General features: G+C 44.4%; 1 protein-coding gene across 2 annotated transcripts in view; it reads right to left on the bottom strand.

The window, feature by feature from the left end:
• Window positions 1–24262, bottom strand: part of FCHSD2 (FCH and double SH3 domains 2) — a 324668-nt gene that overhangs the window by 175263 nt on the left and 125143 nt on the right. For both annotated transcript variants that reach the window (XM_030200031.1, XM_030200032.1), the window contains exons 4-6: window positions 21953–22029; window positions 11556–11700; window positions 3334–3467 (exon numbers count right to left, since the gene is read on the bottom strand). In XM_030200031.1, the coding sequence (XP_030055891.1) occupies window positions 3334–3467; window positions 11556–11700; window positions 21953–22029 (356 nt within the window). The remainder of the gene's footprint in view (window positions 1–3333; window positions 3468–11555; window positions 11701–21952; window positions 22030–24262) is intronic.

The raw sequence follows: 24262 nt of genomic DNA, 5'->3' as shown, positions 1-24262 counted from the left end.
TAATGTCCACAGGCAGTAAAAGTGGGACATATTTCCCCAGGGCCTTGCCTACTGCAGAAGCACAAACATCACTAAGGAGTACACCGAGTCTGACCACCAGCTCTATTCCACACAGCTTCTTTTAAGCTGTTCTTCCTTAGTTCCAAGGATAGTTTCAAGCTGGAATCTGAACCGGCAAGAAACCCCACATTCCAGGCTCGAATTCTTGAGCAGATGCAACAGAAAATATGGTCTTTTCAGAGGCAGCTAGAGAATTTCTTGTTTAACAGACTTTTTTTCCTTTGTTCCTTGATGGGGAACAGTGATAGTACCTCGCTCCCTTTCAAATTGAGGGTTTGAAGACCGTGAGTTTTCCCCTTTTGGGAGCCGTTTGAGGTTCCAATTGTTTAACATTTTTGAAGATTTTTTGATTGAAATCTTCGGGCGTTATTTATTTATTTATTGCATTTGTATCCCACATTTTCCCACCTATTTGCGGGCTCAGTGTGGCTTACAATAAGACTTGAATAATAGAAATACATTTGTTACGATTAGGTTATGGATTACATTGAACAGAGTTGTGCGAGACATTCGAATATCATTGGTAGTATAACAATGGGACAACAACATAGAAACATTAGAAGGAGACAATGGGAAAAAAGGGCATTATTAGGCACCTAGACATATAGTGTACATAGTTCCGTGGATGAATGTATGATTGACTGGATAAAGGGATGATGGATCAGATGTGGATGTGTATTGCATTGTGAACAGTGAGTGGTTAGGAGGCGAGACACACAATCATTGTGTTAAGTTTCAAGCTTCTTAGTATTGAGACTTTTTTTTAAAAAAATGCAATTTATTTGATTTTCAGCCAACACACACAAGAACAAAACAGTTGCAAATTAGCATGAACCCAATACCCGTCTATTCCAGCCACATCTGTCCCTCTTGTTGTATGGTGCAATAGCCATACAACAACATACCTAAAGGACAATCTAAGTGGTGAAAAACTAAAATAAAGCAGTAAAAGACATATAACAGAAGTAAAATAAAATGAAGTGGCAACCCCCCCCCCCCCCCCCCCAAAAAAAAAAAAAAAAATCAGAATAAAAAAAAAAAACAGAGATATTACGTCTCAAGATTTTTAAGTAGAAAATAATCACCTGACTCATTCTAAAGTCAGAAAGATCCCCTCCCCCCACCAAAAAAATAAACAAAAACTATTCACTGCCATTTATAAATTCACAGATGCTTTCAAAAATCTCAATACATAGATTCAGAATTTATACACCTGTGTCCCGGTGCTCTACAAGCTGGCAGTTAAAAAGTCTATCCCATAAACCCAATAACTTCACTTAATTCAAAAGCCTTTAATGATAGAGGCATTTTTTTTAAACTAACTGTAAAAATCCCTTTGTATCCTGCTAATAACAATTTTTTTGATTAGGTCGGGATAACTTGCGAGCTGAAGGGACCCACATATAGAAGAGAAAATGTTCCTGTGATGAAATGGATTCACTTATTATTAATGAAGTACCAAAAATTCTGAGCACAGCAGCAGCACGATGAGTCAAATGTCCCATATCTGAAATGGCACAGTCACTGGATTTTTGTCTTACTGGAGTTAGATGTTACTAGAATCCTAAACTAATGCTGAATAGTATTGGAAGAAACAGAATACTTCCAGCTCTACACCCTCATTTTTTATTCTCATGTTTTAAACCTAAACAAAGGTTTCATGCACTGTAAGTTGACGTGGAGGGGCATAATCGACCAGAAACGCCTATCTCCATGGGCGTTAATCTCTGAGAACGGGTCCGTGAAGGGGCGGAGTGAACCGTATTTTTTAAAAAAAATAGACGCCCATGGTTTATTCGCCAAGGTGTGAGCTGGGCGTTTTTGCTTTTCACCGATAATGGAAAATGAAATCGCCCAGCTCAAAAACGAATAAATGCAAGGCATTTGTTCGTGGGAGGGGCCAGGATTCATAGTGCACTGGTCCCCCTCACATGCCAGGACACCAACCGGGCACCCTAGGGGGCACTTTTACAAAAACAAAAAAAAAAGGTAAAAGAGCTCCCAGGTGCATAGCACCCTTCCCTTGGGTGTTGAGCCCCCCAAATCCCCCTCAAAACCCACTGCCCACAAGTCTACACCATTACTATAGCCCTAAGAGGTGAAGGGGGGCACCTACATGTGGGTACAGGGGGTTTGGGGGGGGTTGGACGACTAGTAGCATTAAGCAGCACAATTGTAACAGGTAGGGGGGGGATGGGCCTGGGTCCACCTGCCTGACGTCCACTGCACCCCCTAACAACTGCTCCAGGGACCTGCATACTGCTGCTTGGGAGGAGGGTATGACATTTGAGGGTGAAAATAAAAAGTTGTGAAACATCATATGTTGTGGTGGGAGGGGGTTAGTGACCACTGGGGGAGTCAGGGGAGGTCATCCCCGACTCCCTCTGGGGGTCATCTGGTCATTTAGGGCACTTTTTGGGGCCTTATTCGTGAAAAAACAGGGTCCAGGAAAAGTGCCCTAAATTCTAGCTACAAACGCATCCATTATCGGCGAAGGGCGCCCATCTCTGTTCGGGTGATAACCACGCCCCAGTTCCGCCTTCACCACGCCTCCGACACTCCCCAGTCAACTTTGTCCGCATCCGCGACGGAGTGCAGTTGAAAGCGTCCAAAGTTCGGCTTTCGATTATGCCGCTTTATTTGTTTTTGTGAGAAGAACGCCCATCTCCCGATTTAGGTCGGAACTTGGGCGTTATTCTCGTTCGATTATAAGCTGGATAGCTTCCCAAAAAATATTCACTCAGTGTAATCCCCTAGATTAAAATTATCATTCATACTACTGAAAAGGGAAAAAATTAATCTTTGTGTGGAAGAAATGGTAATATCTTTAAAAGCCACTGGCTTAATTTAAACAACCTGAGGTAGAAAACAGCAGAAATGAAGTCAAAAGATGGAAATCTTTCTAAAAGGACTCCCCAAACAGAAAAAGAAATCCCAAATGGTCTGCAGGCACAGCTCAACCTGATAAACAAGCTTACTGCAGTCAATATGGCATAGTTAATGCATCAGTAGTCAAAAGACCCATCCGGAGGGAAGGTTAAAAAAAAAAAAAAGGATTCTGAAGTGAGCGGAGTAGGAATGGAAAACCAGACCACACAGAAAAATCAAAATTGGCAGTTGGACGGGTGTTTCACTCTACATATTCAGCACAGTTTACCCAATTCCTTGTGCCTCTACTGCAGCTGCTTGGATCTGAGAAAAAAAAAACCTGATCTTGAAACAAAAGCGATTAAACTACTTTTCTGTGGAAGATATTGGTTACAATGAGCGTACTTGGCTTCGATGTCAGCTTTCTCCCGAACTGCGTGAGCCATCTGCTCCATCTCAGAATACTTCTTCTTGGCCTTAGCCAGCTCCTTCACCGTGTCTTGCAATTCAGCCTGGATCTTTGTCAACTGATCCACACACTGTCAAATAGAGGAAAAACAGTGTTAGTGGCCTGCTTGCCTATCCCCAAAATATAGCTTACATTTAAGAAAAAAAACAAACATTCATGCAGCAGTCCTTGCCAGTCAAGAAAAAGATCTATGGGAAGATTTTAATATCTAAGGCAAAATTTAAAATATTTAATGCTGTATTTTCTTCTAGACAAATGCTAAGAAAATAAAATATTACAATTTGGTTCTATATGGTACTGCTTATCAACCATGGCATGCTGATGTGCCTTAGTAAAGTCTCTGGTGTGCATGGTAGTAACCAGGGGCGTAGCCAGACTTCGACAGGAGAGGGGTCCACAGCCCGAGGTGAGGGGGCACATTTTAGCCCCCATTCCGGTGCCGCTGACCCCTCCCCCCCGCTACAAACCCTCTCGACTCCCCCCTTCTCGCCGTCAACCCTCTCCCGCCGCATATATTTGCTGGCGGGGACCCCAATCCCCGTCAGCTGAAGTCCTCTTCTCAGCCACGCAGCATTGCTGACCCCCCCCCCCCCCCGGCCGCTGCAACCCTCTCGACCCCCCTTCCCGCCGCCAACCCTCTCCCGCCGCGTCTCTTTGCTGGCGGGGGACCCCAACCCCCGCCAGCCAAAGTCCTCTTCTCGGCCACGCGGTGTTTCCCAATGATCTGATCAAGTTTGAATCTGTTTCTGTGCGTACGTCCGACGTCCTGCACGTACAACGAGCAGGACGTCAGACGCACGCACAGAAACTTGATCAGATCATTCAGCAAGCAACGTCGTGTGGCCGAGAAGACGACTTTGGCTGGAGGGAGGGTTGGCGGCGGGAAGGGGGGTCAAGAGGTTCGCGGCAGGGGATCTAGGACCAAATCTACGGGGGCCCATGCCCCCATGATAGCTACGCCCCTGGTAGTAACTACCAGGGGTGGGTGTGATTACGCTGGGGCTTATGAGGATTTTGTTTCATAACTAATAGTGCCCCAGAAAATAGCTTTGCTTCCTGCTCCAGACTACAGAGGTGCGCGGGACAGAAATCTTACCCGTCCTCGCTCGTCCCTGCAGGAATCTCACCCATTCCCACCTGTCCGCACATGAACGTCCCAACCCGTCCTCGCAAGAATTTCATGGTATCGGCCCTAGTTCATCATAGCCAGAGTCACCATCTAAGCGTCACTCGACACATCCACATACATGCAACCATTTAAGTTTTGGTTTTTTTTTGTTACATTTCTACCCCGCGCTTTCCCACTCATGGCAGGCTCAATGTGGCAATGGAGGGTTAAGTGACTTGCCCAGAGTCACAAGGAGCTGCCTGTGTCTGAAGTGAGAATCGAACTCAGTTCCTCAGTTCCCCAGGACCAGAGTCCACCACCCTAACCACTAGGCCATCCCTCCACTTTAGGGTTTTTTATAACTTCCATTTTCTAATTAGAGATCCACTGTGTTCATCCCACGCCTTTTTGAATTCTGTCACCATTTGTGTCTCTACCACCTCCTTAATGGAGACTTTCTGCATCTGTGTTGTTAAAGCAAGGAGGAAGAGGAGGAGGCAGCACTCGAAGAGCTTGGTACTCGGTAAGTGAGAGGCTGGCATAGTAAGTGCAGCGTACACTTCAACGGGAACCCCGCAGAACAGCTTCCGTCCCCACGGGAACCCCGCAGAACAGCTTCCGTCCCCACGGGAACCCCGCAGAACTGCTTCCGTCCCCACGGGAACCCCGCAGAACAGCTTCCGTCCCCACGGGAACCCCACGGTTTCCGTGGTATTCCCGCAAACCCTGTTCCCGTGCAAGTCTCTACTCCAGACCTTCCCCTCACAGGAAGCCGGTAGGAAATAGTAAGAGAGATGATAAGCCTGGAGCAGACTGAGCAGCGAGTCATCTTCTTCTCCTGTCATTCAGCGATAGGGAGGGATGTGGCTGGAAAAGAGACTGCAGAAAAAGAGCCTGAATTCTCTCTGGTCCAGTCCTCTCTCTTCTGTCCATGAAACAAAATGCACTTCTCTGGTGAGGTGAAGGAGGGGAAAACATGTAAGAGGACAAGAAGGGAGAGGTTAAACTAAGAACGGGGTAATCTTCTTTGACCTGATGTGCCAGCTCCAAACCTGCTCTTCATTCGGCCAAGAAAGAACGCCAGATACAGTACTGGGTGGGACAAAGGTGTTTTATGAACGGCATTCATGACAAAGAGCCAGAGATGGCGAAAGTGAAGAGAGGGCAAGAAAGAGCCAGAGGTGAAGAAAAGCAGAGGGCTTGAAAGACAGGAATGATAACTGGGACGGGGAAAGGTTTGAGACATACACACACAGAGGGCTGATGGGGGTGGAGTGATTGCGTGAAATGTTAAAGGAGTGACAGAAAAAGGTGCATGAAAGAGAAACATAAAATGACACTCAATCTAGTAATAAGAACAAGCACTTAAAAGAAGATCTAATAAAAAGGTGCAGAATGCCCAGCCTCTGCTCTACGCCTACAATATCTATGTTGGTTAAATATTCCCAGATCATCTCAAATATCAGCCTATCTGATCTCCCCCTTCCCTAACCAAGATCCCCCCAGTCTTGCCCCATTATCCCCTTCCTAAACCCCTTTACCTCCTCCACCATCCCCCCATAATCAAAAAACATACACAGAGAATGTCATGCGAATTTACCATATATCCCCTTCCCACCTCCCCTCCAATGCTGAACCAAGAACTTGCAAGAGAACTACAAATTTTGAAAAAGAAGAAATTTAATACAAAAGTAATTTATTTCCAAATTAAAACAGCAATTCAACTGTAAAATTAACACACTCCCTTAGCTAAAGGAACTGTCTACTGCTTATGTCTGGCTTACTCTTTCTGTTTACCACCTCGGGAGAATTTCTTCAAAAAGGGGGTAAATAAATCCTAAAAAATTAAGCAATAAAATAAAAAGGTTGCCCCCCCCCCCCAAACAACTCTGGGCAGAATACCTTAGGGAACTCCAGCAATTCATGCAGCAAAGCAAGGCCCAAGTGACAAATCAATGCACACAGCTGCCTGGACCTCCAGTGTCACCAAGAAAAAGGACTGTCTCAGGACTTCCACCTTTCTATCCTAAGACTCCTCAATGACCATGAGCCCAACAAAAATGGTGGCTTTCCTGCTGACTGCCATCCCTACAGCATCAACTCAAGCTGTGCAGACCCATCCTGATTGCCCTTGCTTGCTTGTCCGGCACAATGTTAATGAGTTTTGGCAATGGTTACTGTAAAGATGGTCCAAAGTTACATTTAAGATCTGACACTGTCTCCCCCCCCCCCCACCCCCACCTCCATTATATGCAGAATAAAGTGAACATATTATTTCTTTGAGGCGTCAGTCATGGTGATCAGCCAAAATTCATCTAGTTCTGTACACTGTGTCACTTGTCTCATCTAGAAATACAGAATTCCTCATTTCTGAGATATCTTCTTCGGCAAAAAAGGGAGATCAATCTAGAAAAAAATAAGCAAGCGTCCCCCTCTCTCCAACAATTGTCATGCTATCGGTCTCAGCCAGTAAACTAGGGGCCAGCTCTATCCATCTATATTATATTAATTTCAGCAGGCAAAATATGTTGTTCTGAAGAATTTAATATGCTTTCCCTGGCACATTCTGCCTCAGTTGGAAAGTAACTTAATAGAGGCTGCACAGTCTGGCAACCCCGCTGCAATTCTAACAGAAATTCAGCTAATGTCACAGTAGCCAACCATTGCTGTTATCTGCATGCTTTCAGCCACTTGAAGACCTCCATATAACGTTAGAAGGTATTTCATGCACTAGACACTTCATAGTGAAAAGGGAAAGAAACAATGAATAGAGAATTACCGTTCTATTCAACGTCTCTACTGTTTTTACCAATTCATTAAATCAGCTCCTCACTACTGCTAAATTCCTTTTTGACCTCCCAGACAATTTCAATACGTACAACATCCTGTTTCATTAAACTCCACCAATGAACCGATTTTCTGAGCAGGCTACCCCCCTCAATAGAAACAGCATTCCTTTCAGCAACGTCCTAAGCTTGGCAGCCAATGTTTCTTAGAAGATGGAGGATTAATGGTTTTGGAAACATAGAAAATTATGGCACTTAAAAGACCATCAGGCTTATTTTCGAAAGAGAAGGGCACCCATCTTGGCGTCCTTCTCTCAGGGTCGCCCAAATTGGCATAATCGAAAGCTGATTTTGGGCGTCCCCAACTGCTTCCCATCACGGGGATGACCAAAGTTCCTGGGGGCATGTCGGAGGCGTAGCAAAGGCGGGACTGAGGCGTGCCTAACAGATGGGCGTCCTCGAGCGATAATGGAAAAAAGAAGGGCGTCCCTGATGAGCACTTGGCCAACTTTACTTGGTCCATTTTTTCTTACGACCAAGCCTCAAAAAGGTGCCCAAACTGACCAGATGACCACTGGAGGGAATCGGGGATGACCTCCCCTGACTCCCCCAGTGGTCACTAACCCCCCCCCCCCCACACACACACACACACACACACTGAAAAAAAAAAAGAACTTAAACTTTTTTTGCCAGCCTGAAATGTCATACTCAGGTCCATCGCAGCAATACGCAGGTCACTGGGAGGGGAGGTGTGTGTGACAGCGGAGGCATAGCGAAGGTGTGGACGTCCTTCTTTCAAACATTTTGGACATCCTGAACTGCCCCCCCCCCCCCAGGGACAGCCAAATTTCAAGGGAGTGGAGTGGAGGAGGAGTGGCCTAGTGGTTAGAGCACTGGTCTTGCAATCCAGAGGTGGCTGGTTCAAATCCCACTGCTGTTACTTGTGATCCAAAATCCAAATATATAAAGGGGGTGTTGGAGGAAATAAATAAAGGGGGTGTCGGAGGCATAGCAAAGGCATGGACATCTTTCTCACAGAAACATCCACATTTTGGACGTCCTCAACTGCTGTTGCAGGGAAGGAGGTATAGCGAAGGACGTCCTTCACCCATATTCTTAAAAAAAAAAACGTCCCTGACGAGCACTTGGACGTTTTCACCTGGACTTGTGTTTTTCTAAGGTTGTAGAGACAATTTATTTAAGGTTGTAGACGGCTATTATACATGCAGCTTGTCTGCATGTATGAAGCTATCTTTGGCATGCGCAGCCAAGCGTTATGCGTGGCTGCTCTGCACTGGCTTCCCCTCCTTAGGAAGGAAATTGTGTGCAAATGAGCTAACAGCGAGCGGCTCATTTGATTGCGATTTCCTTCATGCATGCCCGTTCCGTTCTGAATCGCTAAAGGATCAGTAAGGGAAGGGCTTTTTCCGTTCAGTTAGTGCATCTGGCTGAAGATAAGGGAGCTATGTACCTGGAAGCAATTTGTGAAGTCCACTACAGTGCCCCCTAGGGTGCCTGGTTGGTGTCCTGGCATATCAGGGGGACCAGTGCATTACGAATGCTGGCTCCTCCCACGGCCAAATGGCTTGGATTTGGTCGTTTCTGAGATGGGCGTCCTCGCTTTCCATTATCGCCGAAAATTAGAAACGACCAAGTCCTGGGGATGACCATCTCTAAGGTTGACCTAAATTTGCTGATTTGGGCATCCCCGACCGTGTTACCGAAACGAAAGATGGACGCCCATCTTATTTTGATAATATGGGTTTCCCCGCCCCTTGCTGGAGCCGTCTTGTGAGGACGTCCCCAGGAAAACTTGGGCGTCCCTTTCGTTTATGCCCCTCTACATGGCCTATCTAGCCTGACCATTCATACCAACTACTAAGCTGTACAATCCCTCCATCTCCCTTAGAGATACTACCACGCTTTCCTGAATTCAGTCCTCATTCCCACCAACTACCCTGCAAGTCTATTCCACACATCAACCCCCTTTACATAGGAGATAGCTCCTTAGAATACTCCTGAGCCTTTCCCTTTATCGTCTTCCCAGAGTTTCTTTTCAACTTAATGAGGCTGCTACATTTGCATTTATGCTACAGAGGTGTTTAAATCTCTGTACTGAATCTCCACTCTCTTGCCTTTTTTTCCAAACTGTACATACTGAGATATTTAAGTCTGTCTCTGTATGCTTTATGACAAAAAAAAAAAAAAAACACTGACCAGTTTAGTAGCTGTGCTCTGGACAGACTCCTCATGTTTATATCTTTTTGAAGGTATTCTCTCCAAAATTGTATACAGCACGCTAAATGAGAACTCACTAGGGACATATATTGAGGCACTATCACCTCCTTTTTCTTGCTGGCCATTCCTCTCCTATGCACCCAAAGACATGACTCTGAATTTTTAAGTATTAAATCTTAGCTTGAAGAATGGACTAGAATTTGGCAGCTTCACTAAATTCCTCTTTATATTATCCACACCATTGAGGGTGTCTACTCTATTGCAGATTTTGGTATCATCTACGAAGAGGCAAATATTACCACACAGCTGTTCTGCGATATTGCTTACAAAAATGTTGCAAAGAACGAGATCAAGAACAGATTAAATCTCAGGGCATTTCTCTGGTTACCCTGTCAAAGAAATTAATCAGAGTCATCTACTACTACTACTACTATTTGACATTTCTAAAGCGCTGCTAGGGTTACGCAGCGCTGTACAATTTAACATAGAAAGACAATCCCTGCTCAAAGAGCTTACAATCTAAAGGACAAATGAACAGTCAGTCCGATAGGGGCCGTCAAATTGGTCAGTCTGGATTTCCTGAAAGGTAAGAGTTAGGTGCCGAAAGCAGCACTGAAGAGGTACTCTTCCCTCTAATCTGATGTTCCAACGAGAGCAGACTACAGGTTCACACTGCACCTCAAAGATCCTTTCACACAAATTAACTCCTGTTCTTCCTTCAGGTATACCACTAACAAAACAAGCTCCTCTTTTTTCTTTTTCCCCTTTGTTCAGGCCTTCTGAATTTATACCAAATGTGGGAATGGCAGCTGCCACTATTAGGCAAGTGGAATTACCTACTTTTTTCCCCATACCTTAACAGCTGGCTCCTAAGCAACTTTCTCGGAAAGTCTAGCTCTAGCCTTTAGGGACAAAACAATTCACCACTTCTGGAGCTTAGGCTTCATCAGCTTCCAAAATCCGCCTCACATCCTTCACTCATGAACGTAGTAGTGGACACACTACAAAGCCAAAGTTTTTTCTGCTAATGGACAGAATAAACTCTTTGATGCTTCTTGTCTGTTGCCACCCATATGTTCTTCACGATTCACTAAAAATCAAATGGTCAATGGGATTTCAAGCTCCACTGGTACCGGTGTATCCAAATCTCTCTCTTCCAGTCTTCATTCCCCCATTGCAGCTCTAAACCACTCTGTAGTGGTGAACATCAATACTAAACTAACCCGACTGCAAGCAACCCTTTTGCTCTGCTGAAATACTAATGTGTCCTGACAAGAGATGCTCTAACGCCAGATAGGGAGGTTACCTAGACTCTCAACTCAACTGGTGCACATGGTTGAAGTCAACAGAGCTTCTTCACACCAATCATCTCAAGTGAAGAGCAAAAATATCACTCAGCCTTAATTGAGATGGGCAACCAAATTGCTATGTATATATCAATAATTTAGGAAGCAGCAAAGCATTGAATTTGCCATCTCAAACCCCATCCAAATACAGATGGCTAATCTCCTCTGCATTCAAAACTAGATAGGCAACTGGCTTAGAAGAGTTTTTCAGCCAAACTGTCCAAGGATCATAGAACTCTGTGGAACATTTCTTCAGGATTGAGGGACTCCACAAATAGACCACCAGCAGTGAAAATGCAAAGCTACCACCTACCTGCATGCTTGACTCAAGCCTACTGGAAGATCGAAAATTAATCACAGTGCGAAACAGTTTCAACAAAATATTTTATGAATATGTCCGATACGTTAAAACTTTATGCAAAATAATGCAAATATGCTACATTAAGTGGCAAAGAATTTTTAAAAACCTTACACAGGTAAACTGGACTGTAATACTAAGTGGTGCTGAGGAATCAGTTTGGAGAAAGCATCTTTCCAACACAGAGCTAGCAAGGCTTTAATTTACCACCTGGTTATGCCATCTGCAACAGGTGGGATGGGGGAAGAGGCTTTAAAGAAGAACCCCCCCCCCCCCCCCAAAAAAAAAAAGAAGTATAAACAACTTTTGAAATAGGCAATACCTTTTTCAGCTGCTGTTCCTTGTAAATTTTTACAGTTCTAGCAGGCTCTGAAATCAGATTCTTGTAGTTTTCATAGATGTTGATCCGGGACTGGGCAACCTGCATTGTGCCTTCCAAGAACGATTTCCAAACAGCATATATGTGTCTAAAAATCAAACATACATTTTATGAATGAGAGAAAATAAGGTTTCACGGTGTGATCCTTCTTAAAAATTAATGATTGCAACACCACATAATTTCTTCTTCAAAATGGATTGAGATTTAAATCTTTGACTGACCAAAGCATAGTATCTACCAGTGGCTTAGGTACAACTGAAGAATAAGGTGCATCCTATAAATATTATTACAAGGCCTAAAAGCAAGGTTTCCATGTCTCATGTTAAAGCATACAAGTATCAATCAGCATCTAAAATGTACCAAATCCAAAAAAGTGTCCTAAAAATAAAAATATGTTTCAATTCTTGCTCTAAGCATATTATTCACTGCCATCCTAATAAGGTACCTATAAACTTCAGAAAGTTTTTTTTAATCACTATTGGTTATACTTTGTGTATAGAAAACAAAGAGGCTCAGGCAAATTTTGATAAACTTCACAGCTTTATTTAAAAAGGACCTGACATGGCCTATGTTTGGTAAGAGTGCCGGCAACAGAAAACAGATAAAAAAATCAGCTTAAAAAAAAAAATTAAAGGATACAAATAATAAAAGGAAAGACCAAAATCAATCTTCTGGGGAACTGAGGAACTGAGTTCGATTCCCACTTCAGGCACAGGCAGCTCCTTGTGACTCTGGGCAAGTCACTTAACCCTCCATTGCCCCGTGTAAGCCGCATTGAGCCTGCCATGAGTGGGAAAGCGCAGGGTACAAATGTAACAAAAATAAAATAGATACTATTGGAGATTCTACATGGAATGTTGCTACTATTGGAGATTCTACATGGAATGTTGCTATTCCACTAGCAACATTCCATGTAGAAGGCTGCGCAGGCTTCTGTTTCTGTGAGTCTGACGTCCTGCACGTACGTGCAGGACGTCAGACTCACAGAAGCAGAAGCCTGCGCGGCCACATTGGTGATCTGCAAGGGCCGACTTCTACATGGAATGTTGCTAGTGGAATAGCAACATTCCATGTAGAATCTCAAATAGTAGCAACAGTGGAGGAGTGACCTAGTGGTGGTTAGGGTGGTGGACTTTGGTCCTAGGGAACTGAGGAACTGAGTTTGATTCCCACTTCAGGCACAGGCAACTCCTTGTGACTCTGGGCAAGTCACTTAACCCTCCATTGCCCCATGTAAGCCGCATTGAGCCTGCCATGAGTGGGAAAGCGCAGGGTACAAATGTAACAAAAATAAAATAGATACTATTGGAGATTCTACATGGAATGTTGCTATTCCACTAGCAACATTCCATGTAGAAGGCTGCGCAGGCTTCTGTTTCTGTGAGTCTGACGTCCTGCACGTACGTGCAGGACGTCAGACTCACAGAAGCAGAAGCCTGCGCGGCCACATTGGTGATCTGCAAGGGCCGACTTCTACATGGAATGTTGCTAGTGGAATAGCAACATTCCATGTAGAATCTCAAATAGTAGCAACAGTGGAGGAGTGACCTAGTGGTGGTTAGGGTGGTGGACTTTGGTCCTAGGGAACTGAGGAACTGAGTTTGATTCCCACTTCAGGCACAGGCAACTCCTTGTGACTCTGGGCAAGTCACTTAACCCTCCATTGCCCCATGTAAGCCGCATTGAGCCTGCCATGAGTGGGAAAGCGCAGGGTACAAATGTAACAAAAATAAAATAGATACTATTGGAGATTCTACATGGAATGTTGCTATTCCACTAGCAACATTCCATGTAGAAGGCTGCGCAGGCTTCTGTTTCTGTGAGTCTGACGTCCTGCACGTACGTGCAGGACGTCAGACTCACAGAAGCAGAAGCCTGCGCGGCCACATTGGTGATCTGCAAGGGCCGACTTCTACATGGAATGTTGCTAGTGGAATAGCAACATTCCATGTAGAATCTCAAATAGTAGCAACAGTGGAGGAGTGACCTAGTGGTGGTTAGGGTGGTGGACTTTGGTCCTAGGGAACTGAGGAACTGAGTTTGATTCCCACTTCAGGCACAGGCAACTCCTTGTGACTCTGGGCAAGTCACTTAACCCTCCATTGCCCCATGTAAGCCGCATTGAGCCTGCCATGAGTGGGAAAGCGCAGGGTACAAATGTAACAAAAATAAAATAGATACTATTGGAGATTCTACATGGAATGTTGCTATTCCACTAGCAACATTCCATGTAGAAGGCTGCGCAGGCTTCTGTTTCTGTGAGTCTGACGTCCTGCACGTACGTGCAGGACGTCAGACTCACAGAAGCAGAAGCCTGCGCGGCCACATTGGTGATCTGCAAGGGCCGACTTCTACATGGAATGTTGCTAGTGGAATAGCAACATTCCATGTAGAATCTCAAATAGTAGCAACAGTGGAGGAGTGACCTAGTGGTGGTTAGGGTGGTGGACTTTGGTCCTAGGGAACTGAGGAACTGAGTTTGATTCCCACTTCAGGCACAGGCAACTCCTTGTGACTCTGGGCAAGTCACTTAACCCTCCATTGCCCCATGTAAGCCGCATTGAGCCTGCCATGAGTGGGAAAGTGCGGGGTACAAATGTAACAAAAATAAAAACCATTCCAGGAAACCAAATATATGTATTTAGTGAATGCTTAAAAATTAATTTACAACCAAACACCTCTGTGTTATCTTAATGCACTAATTATCAGCATTGGTCAAACCCACTAAGTAGTAAAAGCAGTATACAAATATTGCAAACTGGTCCAACAGCAAGCTGTAAGACTAAAGAGCAAATTTTAGTGTACATTTGGCGGAGTACACGGATGTAAGATTCAGATGACTGCATGGAAAAACTATATAAAATTCATAAGTCCTGCAGAGAGTAGTGAGTGAGTTGTGAGAGGTTAAAGATCTTGAAAAGTGATCCAACAGGAACAACCTACGTTTTGTGAGGTTCCCAGAATTTAAGTTAATACATTATCAGGGGTTTTTATTAGACAGGTACAAGGTTTTTGTGCAACGTTCTAGAGGGGTCCGACAGTTCATTCGCAAAGCGGGCATTATAGGGAAGAAGCTCATCCGGTCTGCATGGATGCAGACGGAACCACCAAATTTTTGGCATTGGAGGAATCGCCTGCATGAGCTGCTCTTACAGGAGCGTAGGGTGGTGGAATGCTCCCCAAGGAGACGGAAAGCATTCTTGGGGATATGGGAGCTCTATATACAAACACTATCACCTAAAGCACGCAGCTTTATTTTGAATCGTTTGTGAGTGATTTATTTTTTTATAGGGATGTTGGTGTTATTGTGTATTTTTGGTTCATAACTGATGGTTAATGTGGGTATGAGGGAGGGAGAGAGGGGGGAAGGGGGGAGGGGGGAGAAGTTAAAAGTATGGACTGTTCACGGCAGGCCTGACTGTTGTACGTTTGTAATAGGACTTGTTCGTTGTACAATGATGACTGTTTGTTTTCATCACATTGTGGAATACATCATCAGCCTGAACTTTTCAATAGAGGGGTGGGGGGAGGGGGTTTGATGATAAAAATTTGGATGACACAAGGCATTATTTTGGGCGCAGTGAGTGTATGGTTCTCTCTGATTTTCAGTGTACTTAAATATTTGCTGTATTTTCTTGTACAAGTCATCAATAAAATGTTAAACCATAAGTTAATACATTATAGCCTGCCACTTTCAGCCACAAGACCGTACAGTTCTGATTACAACAGCATCAACAAGATAAACAGATACCCTACCTTCCCCTAACCCTCAACTTTATCACACGGAGAGGAAAAACATCTAAATGATGACAAAATACTAAGAACGTTAAAATCCTCATGGAGTGGATTCCAAAACTTCAGAGACGCCTCTGAAAAACATGAACTTTGTGTTCACAACAAATGAAACTCCTCTGCAGAAAGCAATGCCAGATTATGAGAGATACCAGACCATAGTGATAAGGCAACACAAGAACATTCAAATACCGACGTCTCATACCCTGAAGCGCCCAAAAAAAAAAAATCAAACAAAATAACTTAAAGAAAAAACATGACTTAAGCAGTAGCCAATGTAATATATAAAGCAAAGGGGTAAAATGATTCCACAATTTCCAGAAGGTTATTAGGCAGCCATTTTGAATGTGGAACTAGGGTGGACAGAAGCAACTGGGGATCGATCGCTCTTGTCCCAACCTCACTGCGGACCACCAGGGCTTTGAAGGTAGACCTAGGGAGCCTACGCTTGGTTGGTTGGGTGGGGAGTGAGATGAGCTGACTGTGTGTGTGTGTGTTTGGGGGGGGGGGGGGGGTGCAGTGCATAGAGCTCGGATTATACAACTTTTCAGGTATCCAACAATCTGTCGGCCCAGTTTACATTTGGATAATCAAGACTCTACAGTATTTTAGTTTCTATTAACTTCCTTTATTTAAATCATCAAAATGGAAATAGACCTACTGAGCATCCTTCACTTTTGTAGTAACAGAATTAGAATGATAAGAAATCCAAACAAAATGAACATTTAGCCACTATGACAGCTTTAAATATGATTCCATCAGCATACAAAACACTCTCTGCTTTAATAGAAAGCATATACTCAAGTAAATCAGACAATATATTGTCTAGAATAACTAAGATTTGGAAAAGGACATTTCTCTCTGTTACAGGACCTGATACAGAAAAATATAACAGAACCACCACCTCATCACCACCTTGGGCCCTGAACTGCAGGGAACAAGGATCCATACTGTTCCCTATTTTGTTGAATATCTATCTCAACCCACTAGCCAAGCTGATCTGGTTGATGGACATCCAGTTCTATCCAAGAATAGGCTAAAAACAAAATATTTATTTATTTGAGACTTGATATACCGCCTTAACTGCTAGATACAACAAAGTAGGCCCGAAATCTCAAAGGACCGTTTTAGCGCTGATTCCAGCCGCCGGTCCTGAATGTCCTTCAGGGCGACCCCTCCCTCTACTGGGAGGGTGGTTCTTTTGTCACCGCCGTGACTAAGGCATCCACTTTAGGCATCCCAAAACGGGACAAGTGCTCCTCACTCAGAGGGTAAAGATGCCCCATCGCCCTGGCCACTTTCAAGGGCCCCTCTGGGTCAGCCCATTGAGCAGAAATAAGCTCTTGGATGGAGTCATGCAAAGGAAAGGCTCGAGTAGGCTTCTTAGTACTCGCCATCCTCTGATTACCAGAGGCGGCCTCGCCTTTAACAGGATCATCAATAGAGAGGGCCTGTAAGGCATCAGAGATAAGTGCTGGCAGCTCATCGCAGTGGAAAATCCGAACCGTAGTGGGATCATCCAGATCCAATGGCAAACTGGCACCTTCCTCTGGCTCCTCAGACCACGAAGGCCTGCCAGATCCCTCAGAGTCCCCACAGCCCGACCAGGGGGGGGGGGGGGGGGGGGGGGGGGGGGAGGGGGGTGTGCCACTCTCCGACGGAGAATTTACCAGTCTATGCTTAGCGTGCATCCAATGTTCAGGGGAATCCACGTCTGACATCAGCCCCGGGCCATCATCAGTCGGAGGGGAACCAGGTAGCAACGTCAGACACCTGTGGCAGAGCTCTTCTCAGCATGAAGGCTTTATGTAAAATAAGCACAAACTCGGGGGAGAAAAACTCACCCTGACCTCCCGTCTCCGAATTAAAAGCCACAGGGAACGGAGCTCGTCTGGTAGACTCGGCCTGAAGCGCCCCTCTGCTCTTAGACTCCTCCGCAACTGCGAGGGTTGAGCCATGCGGCGCTTCCAAGATGGCGCCCGCTGCCAGCTCCATCGAGCGGGAAGAATCATCGCTCACCATGCTCGTACTGGCTCTACCGTCTAAACAACACATTTTACAGAGCCCCGCTGCTGATCTGCGCTTGCCACAAAGGAACAGCGCTTAACTCCCTCAGCAGCCATCGCTGAAAAATAGCGGAATAAAATTCAAAATGTCGGCTTTGCGCCAAAATCACCACGATTGGAATGCCATCCGTGGGCCCTCCCTGGAGGAGCTGAGTACCGCTCTTACCTCAAAGGACTGAGTCCACAAGCTCCAGTCACGCTGCACAGTCAGGAAAAGCCTCAGAAATAGCAGCGCTGTCAAAGCGCAATTTTTTTTTTTTTAACACTGTGAGGAAAGTTGGAAGCAAACAGCTACAGAGGTACTCCAGAGGCAGAAGAGGGTGGGAAGGGTAAGGCAGGGAAAGGGTGAACCTATGTGCCTTTAAAGTGGGCTCCACTTAGCCACAACACCCCTGCTACAACTGGCAAAAGCACAGGAGCCACCCCAGGCAGAATCTTCAAGGAGCTGAACAAGCTGCGTCCAACTCTGCTGGGAGATAGAGAAATACTGAGAGGCAGATGGAGCTAGCCGTCCGAGGCACTATGGTTTTCAGTGTTCTCTATCTCCCCCTGCTGGTAGGTGGACACAACCCATTTGTAATGGATTCATCTGCTGATGATGACAAGGAAGCTTGGTTTTAATGAAATTGAGCATAAGTGAGCTTTGCACATGCTCAATTTCACTAAAACCAAGCATGCGTGCCAGGGTGGGAAAGCAGTGCAGGCAACGCAGTGCTAAGTATCACCACACAAAAAAGGCTTCTGCTGGCAGGGCTTGGGGACCCTCGCCAGCCCAGGTATGTGGGGTTGTGGCAAGGGCGGCGAGAGGCAGGGCAAAATATGTCCTCCCACTTTGGGCTCAGGCCCTCCCTCCCAAAATCAAGGTCTGGCTATGTCTCTGTTGAGGACAACTTGATTTGCAAAATTAAGGAGAAGATTCTTTTGTATGAATGGTTCTACCACATTTGAAAACAGGCACTACTTGAGGACCCCAAACTATACACAGGTAAGGGCTGAGATCACTTATGCCTGATCTTTCCTATTCCAAGTCACGTGTTTGAATTAAATCTTTAGAGCAGCAATTCTCAACCCAATCCTCAGGGCACACCCAGCCAGTCAGGTTTTCAAAATATACATGTGAAGAGCGATTCTATAAAGTAACATAGTAACATAGTAGATGACGGCAGAAAAAGACCTGCATGGTCCATCCAGTCTGCCCAAGACAAACTCATATGTGTATACCTTACCTTGAATTTGTACCTGTCCTTTTCAGGGCACAGACCATATAAGTCTGCCCAGCAGTATTTCCCACCTCCCAACCACCAGTCCCGCCTCCCATCACCGGCTCTGGTACAGACCGTATAAGTCTGCCCTTAAGCGCTGATTATGTGCATAATTCATTAGAATATATAAGCCTATGTCTGCACATATGGATGTAAATGCCAAAATTCTACCTACATGTTATTCTGTAAAACATATATATTTTACATGGCATATATTGTACACATGGAGAAAATGTAGAAACCTATGAATATTTAAATCTAAATTTACTATGACCTAAATATCTATAGTGATGTGCAATATAGCATGATAATGTGAGTAGTGCTCAGAAATAGGTGCATGAAATAAGCTATTGGGCAGCTTGTAACATCAACACCCTTACCACCATCATCGCACTAACAGACCCTCCCTTCCTACCTAAAAAATGCTGGTACTCGATACTTCAAATAGGGCTAAAGCAAAGAAAAGCCTTTCGGCTGTAGACCTAGGGCTGTAGAAGGTAATAACATGTACTTAGCTCTATAACCGTTGCAAGTGCTGGGTGCGACTAGGGTTGAGTCAGCCTGCTCATCTATACGTTCCTTTCATTTTTTCTTTTGCTAGTGCTGTGATGCCGTGCTCTCAAGACGCTTAGCATGTTTCACCTTCTGGCGTCCTCAGGGTGGGCATATAAAGTGTATTGCGCATGCACCAGCGTCTAGCCGATCTGAGTCGGGACTGCTGTCTGTCCTTCACTCGGTGGTCTCCAAGCAACGTAAGAAGAACTTTTTGTGTTTAGTAAATGGATACTAAGTATTAGTGAGCAAGTAGTATTATAGCAATGAGTATTATTCACATTCTATATTTTTATGTTCAGATTTCGTTCTCCTGAGGACGCCAGAAGGCAAAACATGCTAAGCATGCTGAGAGCGTGAAATGATTCAGTATGGTTCATCACAGCACTAGCAAAAGAAAAAAAAAGAAAATGAAATGAGAGTCAAGTACAGATGAGCAGCTGACTCAACCCTAGTCGCACCCAGCACTTGCAACGGTTATAGAGCTAAGTACATGTTATTATCTTCTACAGCCCTAGGTCTACAGCCGAAAGGCTTTTCTTTGCTTTAGCCCTATTTGAAGTATCGAGTACCAGCATTTTTTAGGTAGGAAGGGAGGGTCTGTTAGTGCGATGATGGTGGTAAGGGTGTTGATGTTACAAGCTGCCCAATAGCTTATTTCATGCACCTATTTCTGAGCACTACTCACATTATCATGCTATTTTGCACATCACTATAGATATTTAGGTCATAGATTTAAATATTCATAGGTTTCTACATTTTCTCCATAGATTAATATTTTGAGAAACCTTTTAGTTTATAGATCCCCAGATTACCTTCAGTATATTGTACACACACATGCAGTGTCTGAGCAGAGCACAGGCAGGACTCACACGTATGTAATTCATAGAATACCATACATGCATATCTCCGGCACTTAGGCACACACACGTCAGCTTGCACCTAACTTACGGGCACATATTTTTACTGTAACGTTAGTATTCTATAAAGGAAAGTAGATGCCCCACATTCCTTAACAGAACAGGCTCCTACCAGTTGCCTAAATACAGAATTGCCCCCCCCCCCCCCCCCCCCCAGTGAATATGCATGGCATAGATCCTGAAAATATCATTGGGTGGGTATGCCCCAGAACTGGGCTGAGAACTGCTGTTCTAGGGGACAGTTCTGCAAAACACATTTTGCAGTACATGAGAACTTCATTCTCAGCCTCTCTCTGAACAGCAGAGCGCTGTTAACAACAGGAATTTTTTTTTTGTTACATTTGTACCCTGCGCTTTCCCACTCATGGCAGGCTCAATGCGGCTTACATGGGGCAATGGAGGGTTAAGTGACTTGCCCAGAGTCACAAGGAGCTGCCTGTGCCTGAAGTGGGAATCAAACTCAGTTCCTCAGTTCCCCAGGACCAAAGTCCACCACCCTAACCACTAGGTCACTCCTCCACTTCAGCTGGCCATATTCTGCAAAAGCAATTAATTGCATTTACAGAAAAGCACCTATATTTACTCATTTTGGTATTTATGCCCCACATTATTCCTAACATGCTCGAGTTCAATGTGGCTAACAGTAAAAATAAACATAAATGTAAATAACTGTAGATCAGATTCACTATACAACATTTTACTCAATAAAACCAACTGTGAATCATGAACATGCACACTGAAAACCACTGTGCTCTTCTGAGCGCAAAGTTGCACTGGTTTAATACACTTTTGAACTGTGAGCTCTAATTTTGTCAGCCAAATAAGCGTTCCAGTTAAGTGACCGTGTTGAGCCGCAGTACGAGGTTTTTCCTCCCACCTTTATATTAAACCAGTGCAACACTGAACTCAGAAGAGCACAGTGGTTTTCAGTGTGCAGGTACACGATTCACAGTTGGTTTTCAGTGCGCAGGTACACGATTCACAGTTGGTTTTGTTGAGTATAACAGAAAATAAACAACAGACAAGGTTTACAAAGCCATAAACAAAATCTCTATATATAAAAGGCACCTCCAACGTTCTAAATTTGTAGTTGCAAGATCCCATGAGTGTCAGCCCCGCCCCCGCGTCACAACGTGATGACGTTGAGGGCGGAGCAATGACACTCAACAAATCGGATTGTCATTGGGTAATCTCTGTTTCCACTCACCAATGCAGCCCTCATTCCCATACACTCAAAACCAACCAACATTGGCGCTGGACCCCGTCCCCCCGCCCACAGTCCCCCTCACCCACCCTCTCGCAGCCGCTCGCTCACCGTTCCACCGCCCTCCCTCTCCTCTCCGACTCCAGCCATGGTGCATGACGATTACTACACACGAGCAAGGAAGCCCATTGGTTAATCTCTGTTTCCACTCCCCAACACAGCCGTCATTCCCATACACTCAAAACCAAGCACACACACTTTTTTTTTTTTCTTCCAAGGAGCACAGACACACACACACACACACACTCTCTCTCTCTCTCACACACAGTCACTCTCACACACACTCTCTCTCACACACACAGTCACTCTCACATACACTCTCGCAAACATACACACTCCAAGTAAAACCTTGCTAGTGCCCATTTCATTTGTGTCAGAAATGGGCCTTTTTTACTAGTATAAAATATTCACTTCTTTGAGTTCACATTATCAGTTTTCCTATTCTAAATTTAGATTTTTAAAAAATGTTTCAGTTGTTAGATACCTATAATTGCTTCTTTCATCCACTTTTACTCCAGGCCAATCCTTCTTTAGATACTGGCTAGCCAATTTCTGAATCGCCTAGAAAATAAACACAAATGCAATAAAATTAAACTTTATTTGCTCTCTGTAATAAATCATCATACTATGTAGAACAAAAGCAAAGTAATTTGGTGTATTAAAGAACTAGACACACAATGCAACAGTATCACAGGTAACATTTTGTTTGAATTGAGGTTAAAACAACTGATTATCATCCCACTAGTACTGCAAAGCACAGTTACTAACTTCTAGGATAAAGGTCTTCAAAGCAGTATACAAATGATTATGTAAGAGCCTCTTGTGGAGCTAACTCACAAGACTACTACAAATACCAAATTGTACCATGGAAGTATTGGCTGTACCACCAGAATAGGTACCCACTAACAATGCACAATTTGAGGAGATAATGCGAATAGAATGTTGGGTATTATTAGGAAAGGTATGGAAAACAGGTGTGAGGATGTTATAATGCCGTTGTATCGCTCCATGGTGCGACCGCACCTTGAATATTGTGTTCAATTCTGGTTGCCGCATCTCAAGAAAGATATAGAAGAATTGGAAAAGGTGCAGCGAAGGACGACTAAAATGATAGCGGGGATGGGACGACTTCCCTCTGAAGAAAGACTAAGGAGGCTAGGGCTTTTCAGCTTGGAGAAGAGACGGCTGAGGGGAGACATGATAGAGGAATATAAAATAATGAGTGGAGTGGAACAGGTGGATGTGAAGCGTCTGTTCACGCTTTCCAAAATACTAGGACTAGGGGGGCATATGATAAAACTACAGTGTAGTAAATTTAAAACAAATCGGAGAAAATGTTTCTTCACACAACGTATAATTAAACTCTGGAATTCGTTGCCGGAGAAAGTGGTGAAGGCGGTTAGCTTAGCAGAGTTTAAAAAGGGGTTAGACGGTTTCCTAAAGGACAAGTCCATAAACCGCTACTAAATGGCCTTGGGAAAAATCCACAATTCCAGGAATAACATGTATAGAATGTTTGTACGTTTGGGAAGCTTGCCAGGTGCCCTTGGCCTGGATTGGCCGCTGTCGTGGATAGGATGCTGGGCTCGATGGACCCTTGGTCTTTTCCCAGTATGGCATTACTTATGTACTTATATGCAAATATCTCTCCGTTCATTCCATCCCTTCTTGACCAGGATAATATAGATCAATGTGGCAGACAATGATAAACACAGGTATCACTAGCAAAATGCAAAGTGAAATGGTTTTCTAGAAAAAAAAAAAACACGGAAACTTCAACAAAACTGCTCTTTCCACTCACTGAATTAGATTCTACAGTAGTACAGCGGATGATGGCAGGAATAGGCAGACTGGTACATCTAATCTGTCCGAGGATTCATGTCTATGCTGTAAGGATATATTTCAGCTGCCGGCCATAAAAACTTGGGATATCATTTCTTATCCATATCAGTTTCTGTATTGGTCACTGGCTGCCAATCATTGCAAGTAAATAAGCATATAAAATTATATCCTTAATCCAACACCCCCATTCTTTCCCAGGTCCTGCCCAGAAATTCTGCATCAATCGAAAATAACTACCACCTACATCTGGCAAAATGCCACAGCCCCCTGGACAATCACTGTCTCTCATTATATACTTATCCTCACCTTCTTTTCGGTACTATTTTATCATCTCCACTGGGAGTCCATTCCATGCATCCACTGCCCTTTCTGTGAAGAAACATTTTCTGATGTTGCTCCCAGGTCTACACTTTGGAGCCTCAGGCTATAACTTACTTCCTGTTCTAAAGCAGGGGTAGAGAACTTTCAGTCCCCTCAAGAATAGCACACCAGTCAGGTTTATAGACCATCCTATTCTTACTGTACACCACCTTGAGTGAATTCCTTCAAAAAGGCGATAAATAAATCCTAATCCTATATAATAAAACGTACCTCCAACATTCTGAAGCTGACTGCATGGCTGAGGCATTCCTGCTCTCTGTATCCATCTCCTGAATTGACATCATGTACTACCAGGTTCATCACAAGCAGAAGTGACCAACCACACGAGGTTTCTCGACTTCAGAATGTTGGAGGTGCATTCTATTAAATAGGATTGGTCAGTTCCTTGAAGCACAGCCACAGCTCAGCGTCCTGCACAGTAACGCTCAGACACCAGAGAGAGAGGGGGGGGCGTCTCTGTCACACACACACTCTCTCTCACAGTCAATGTCTTTCTCTCTCTCACTCTGTCTCTCACACACACTATATCACATTCTATGTGTCACACAGTCACTCTCTCTTGGTCTCATAC

This window comes from Microcaecilia unicolor, chromosome 4, assembly GCF_901765095.1.
Source record: "Microcaecilia unicolor chromosome 4, aMicUni1.1, whole genome shotgun sequence".
Lineage (NCBI taxonomy): Eukaryota > Metazoa > Chordata > Amphibia > Gymnophiona > Siphonopidae > Microcaecilia > Microcaecilia unicolor.
The sequence above is the reverse complement of the archived record's forward strand: the minus strand, read 5'-3'. Positions and strand labels throughout refer to the sequence as shown.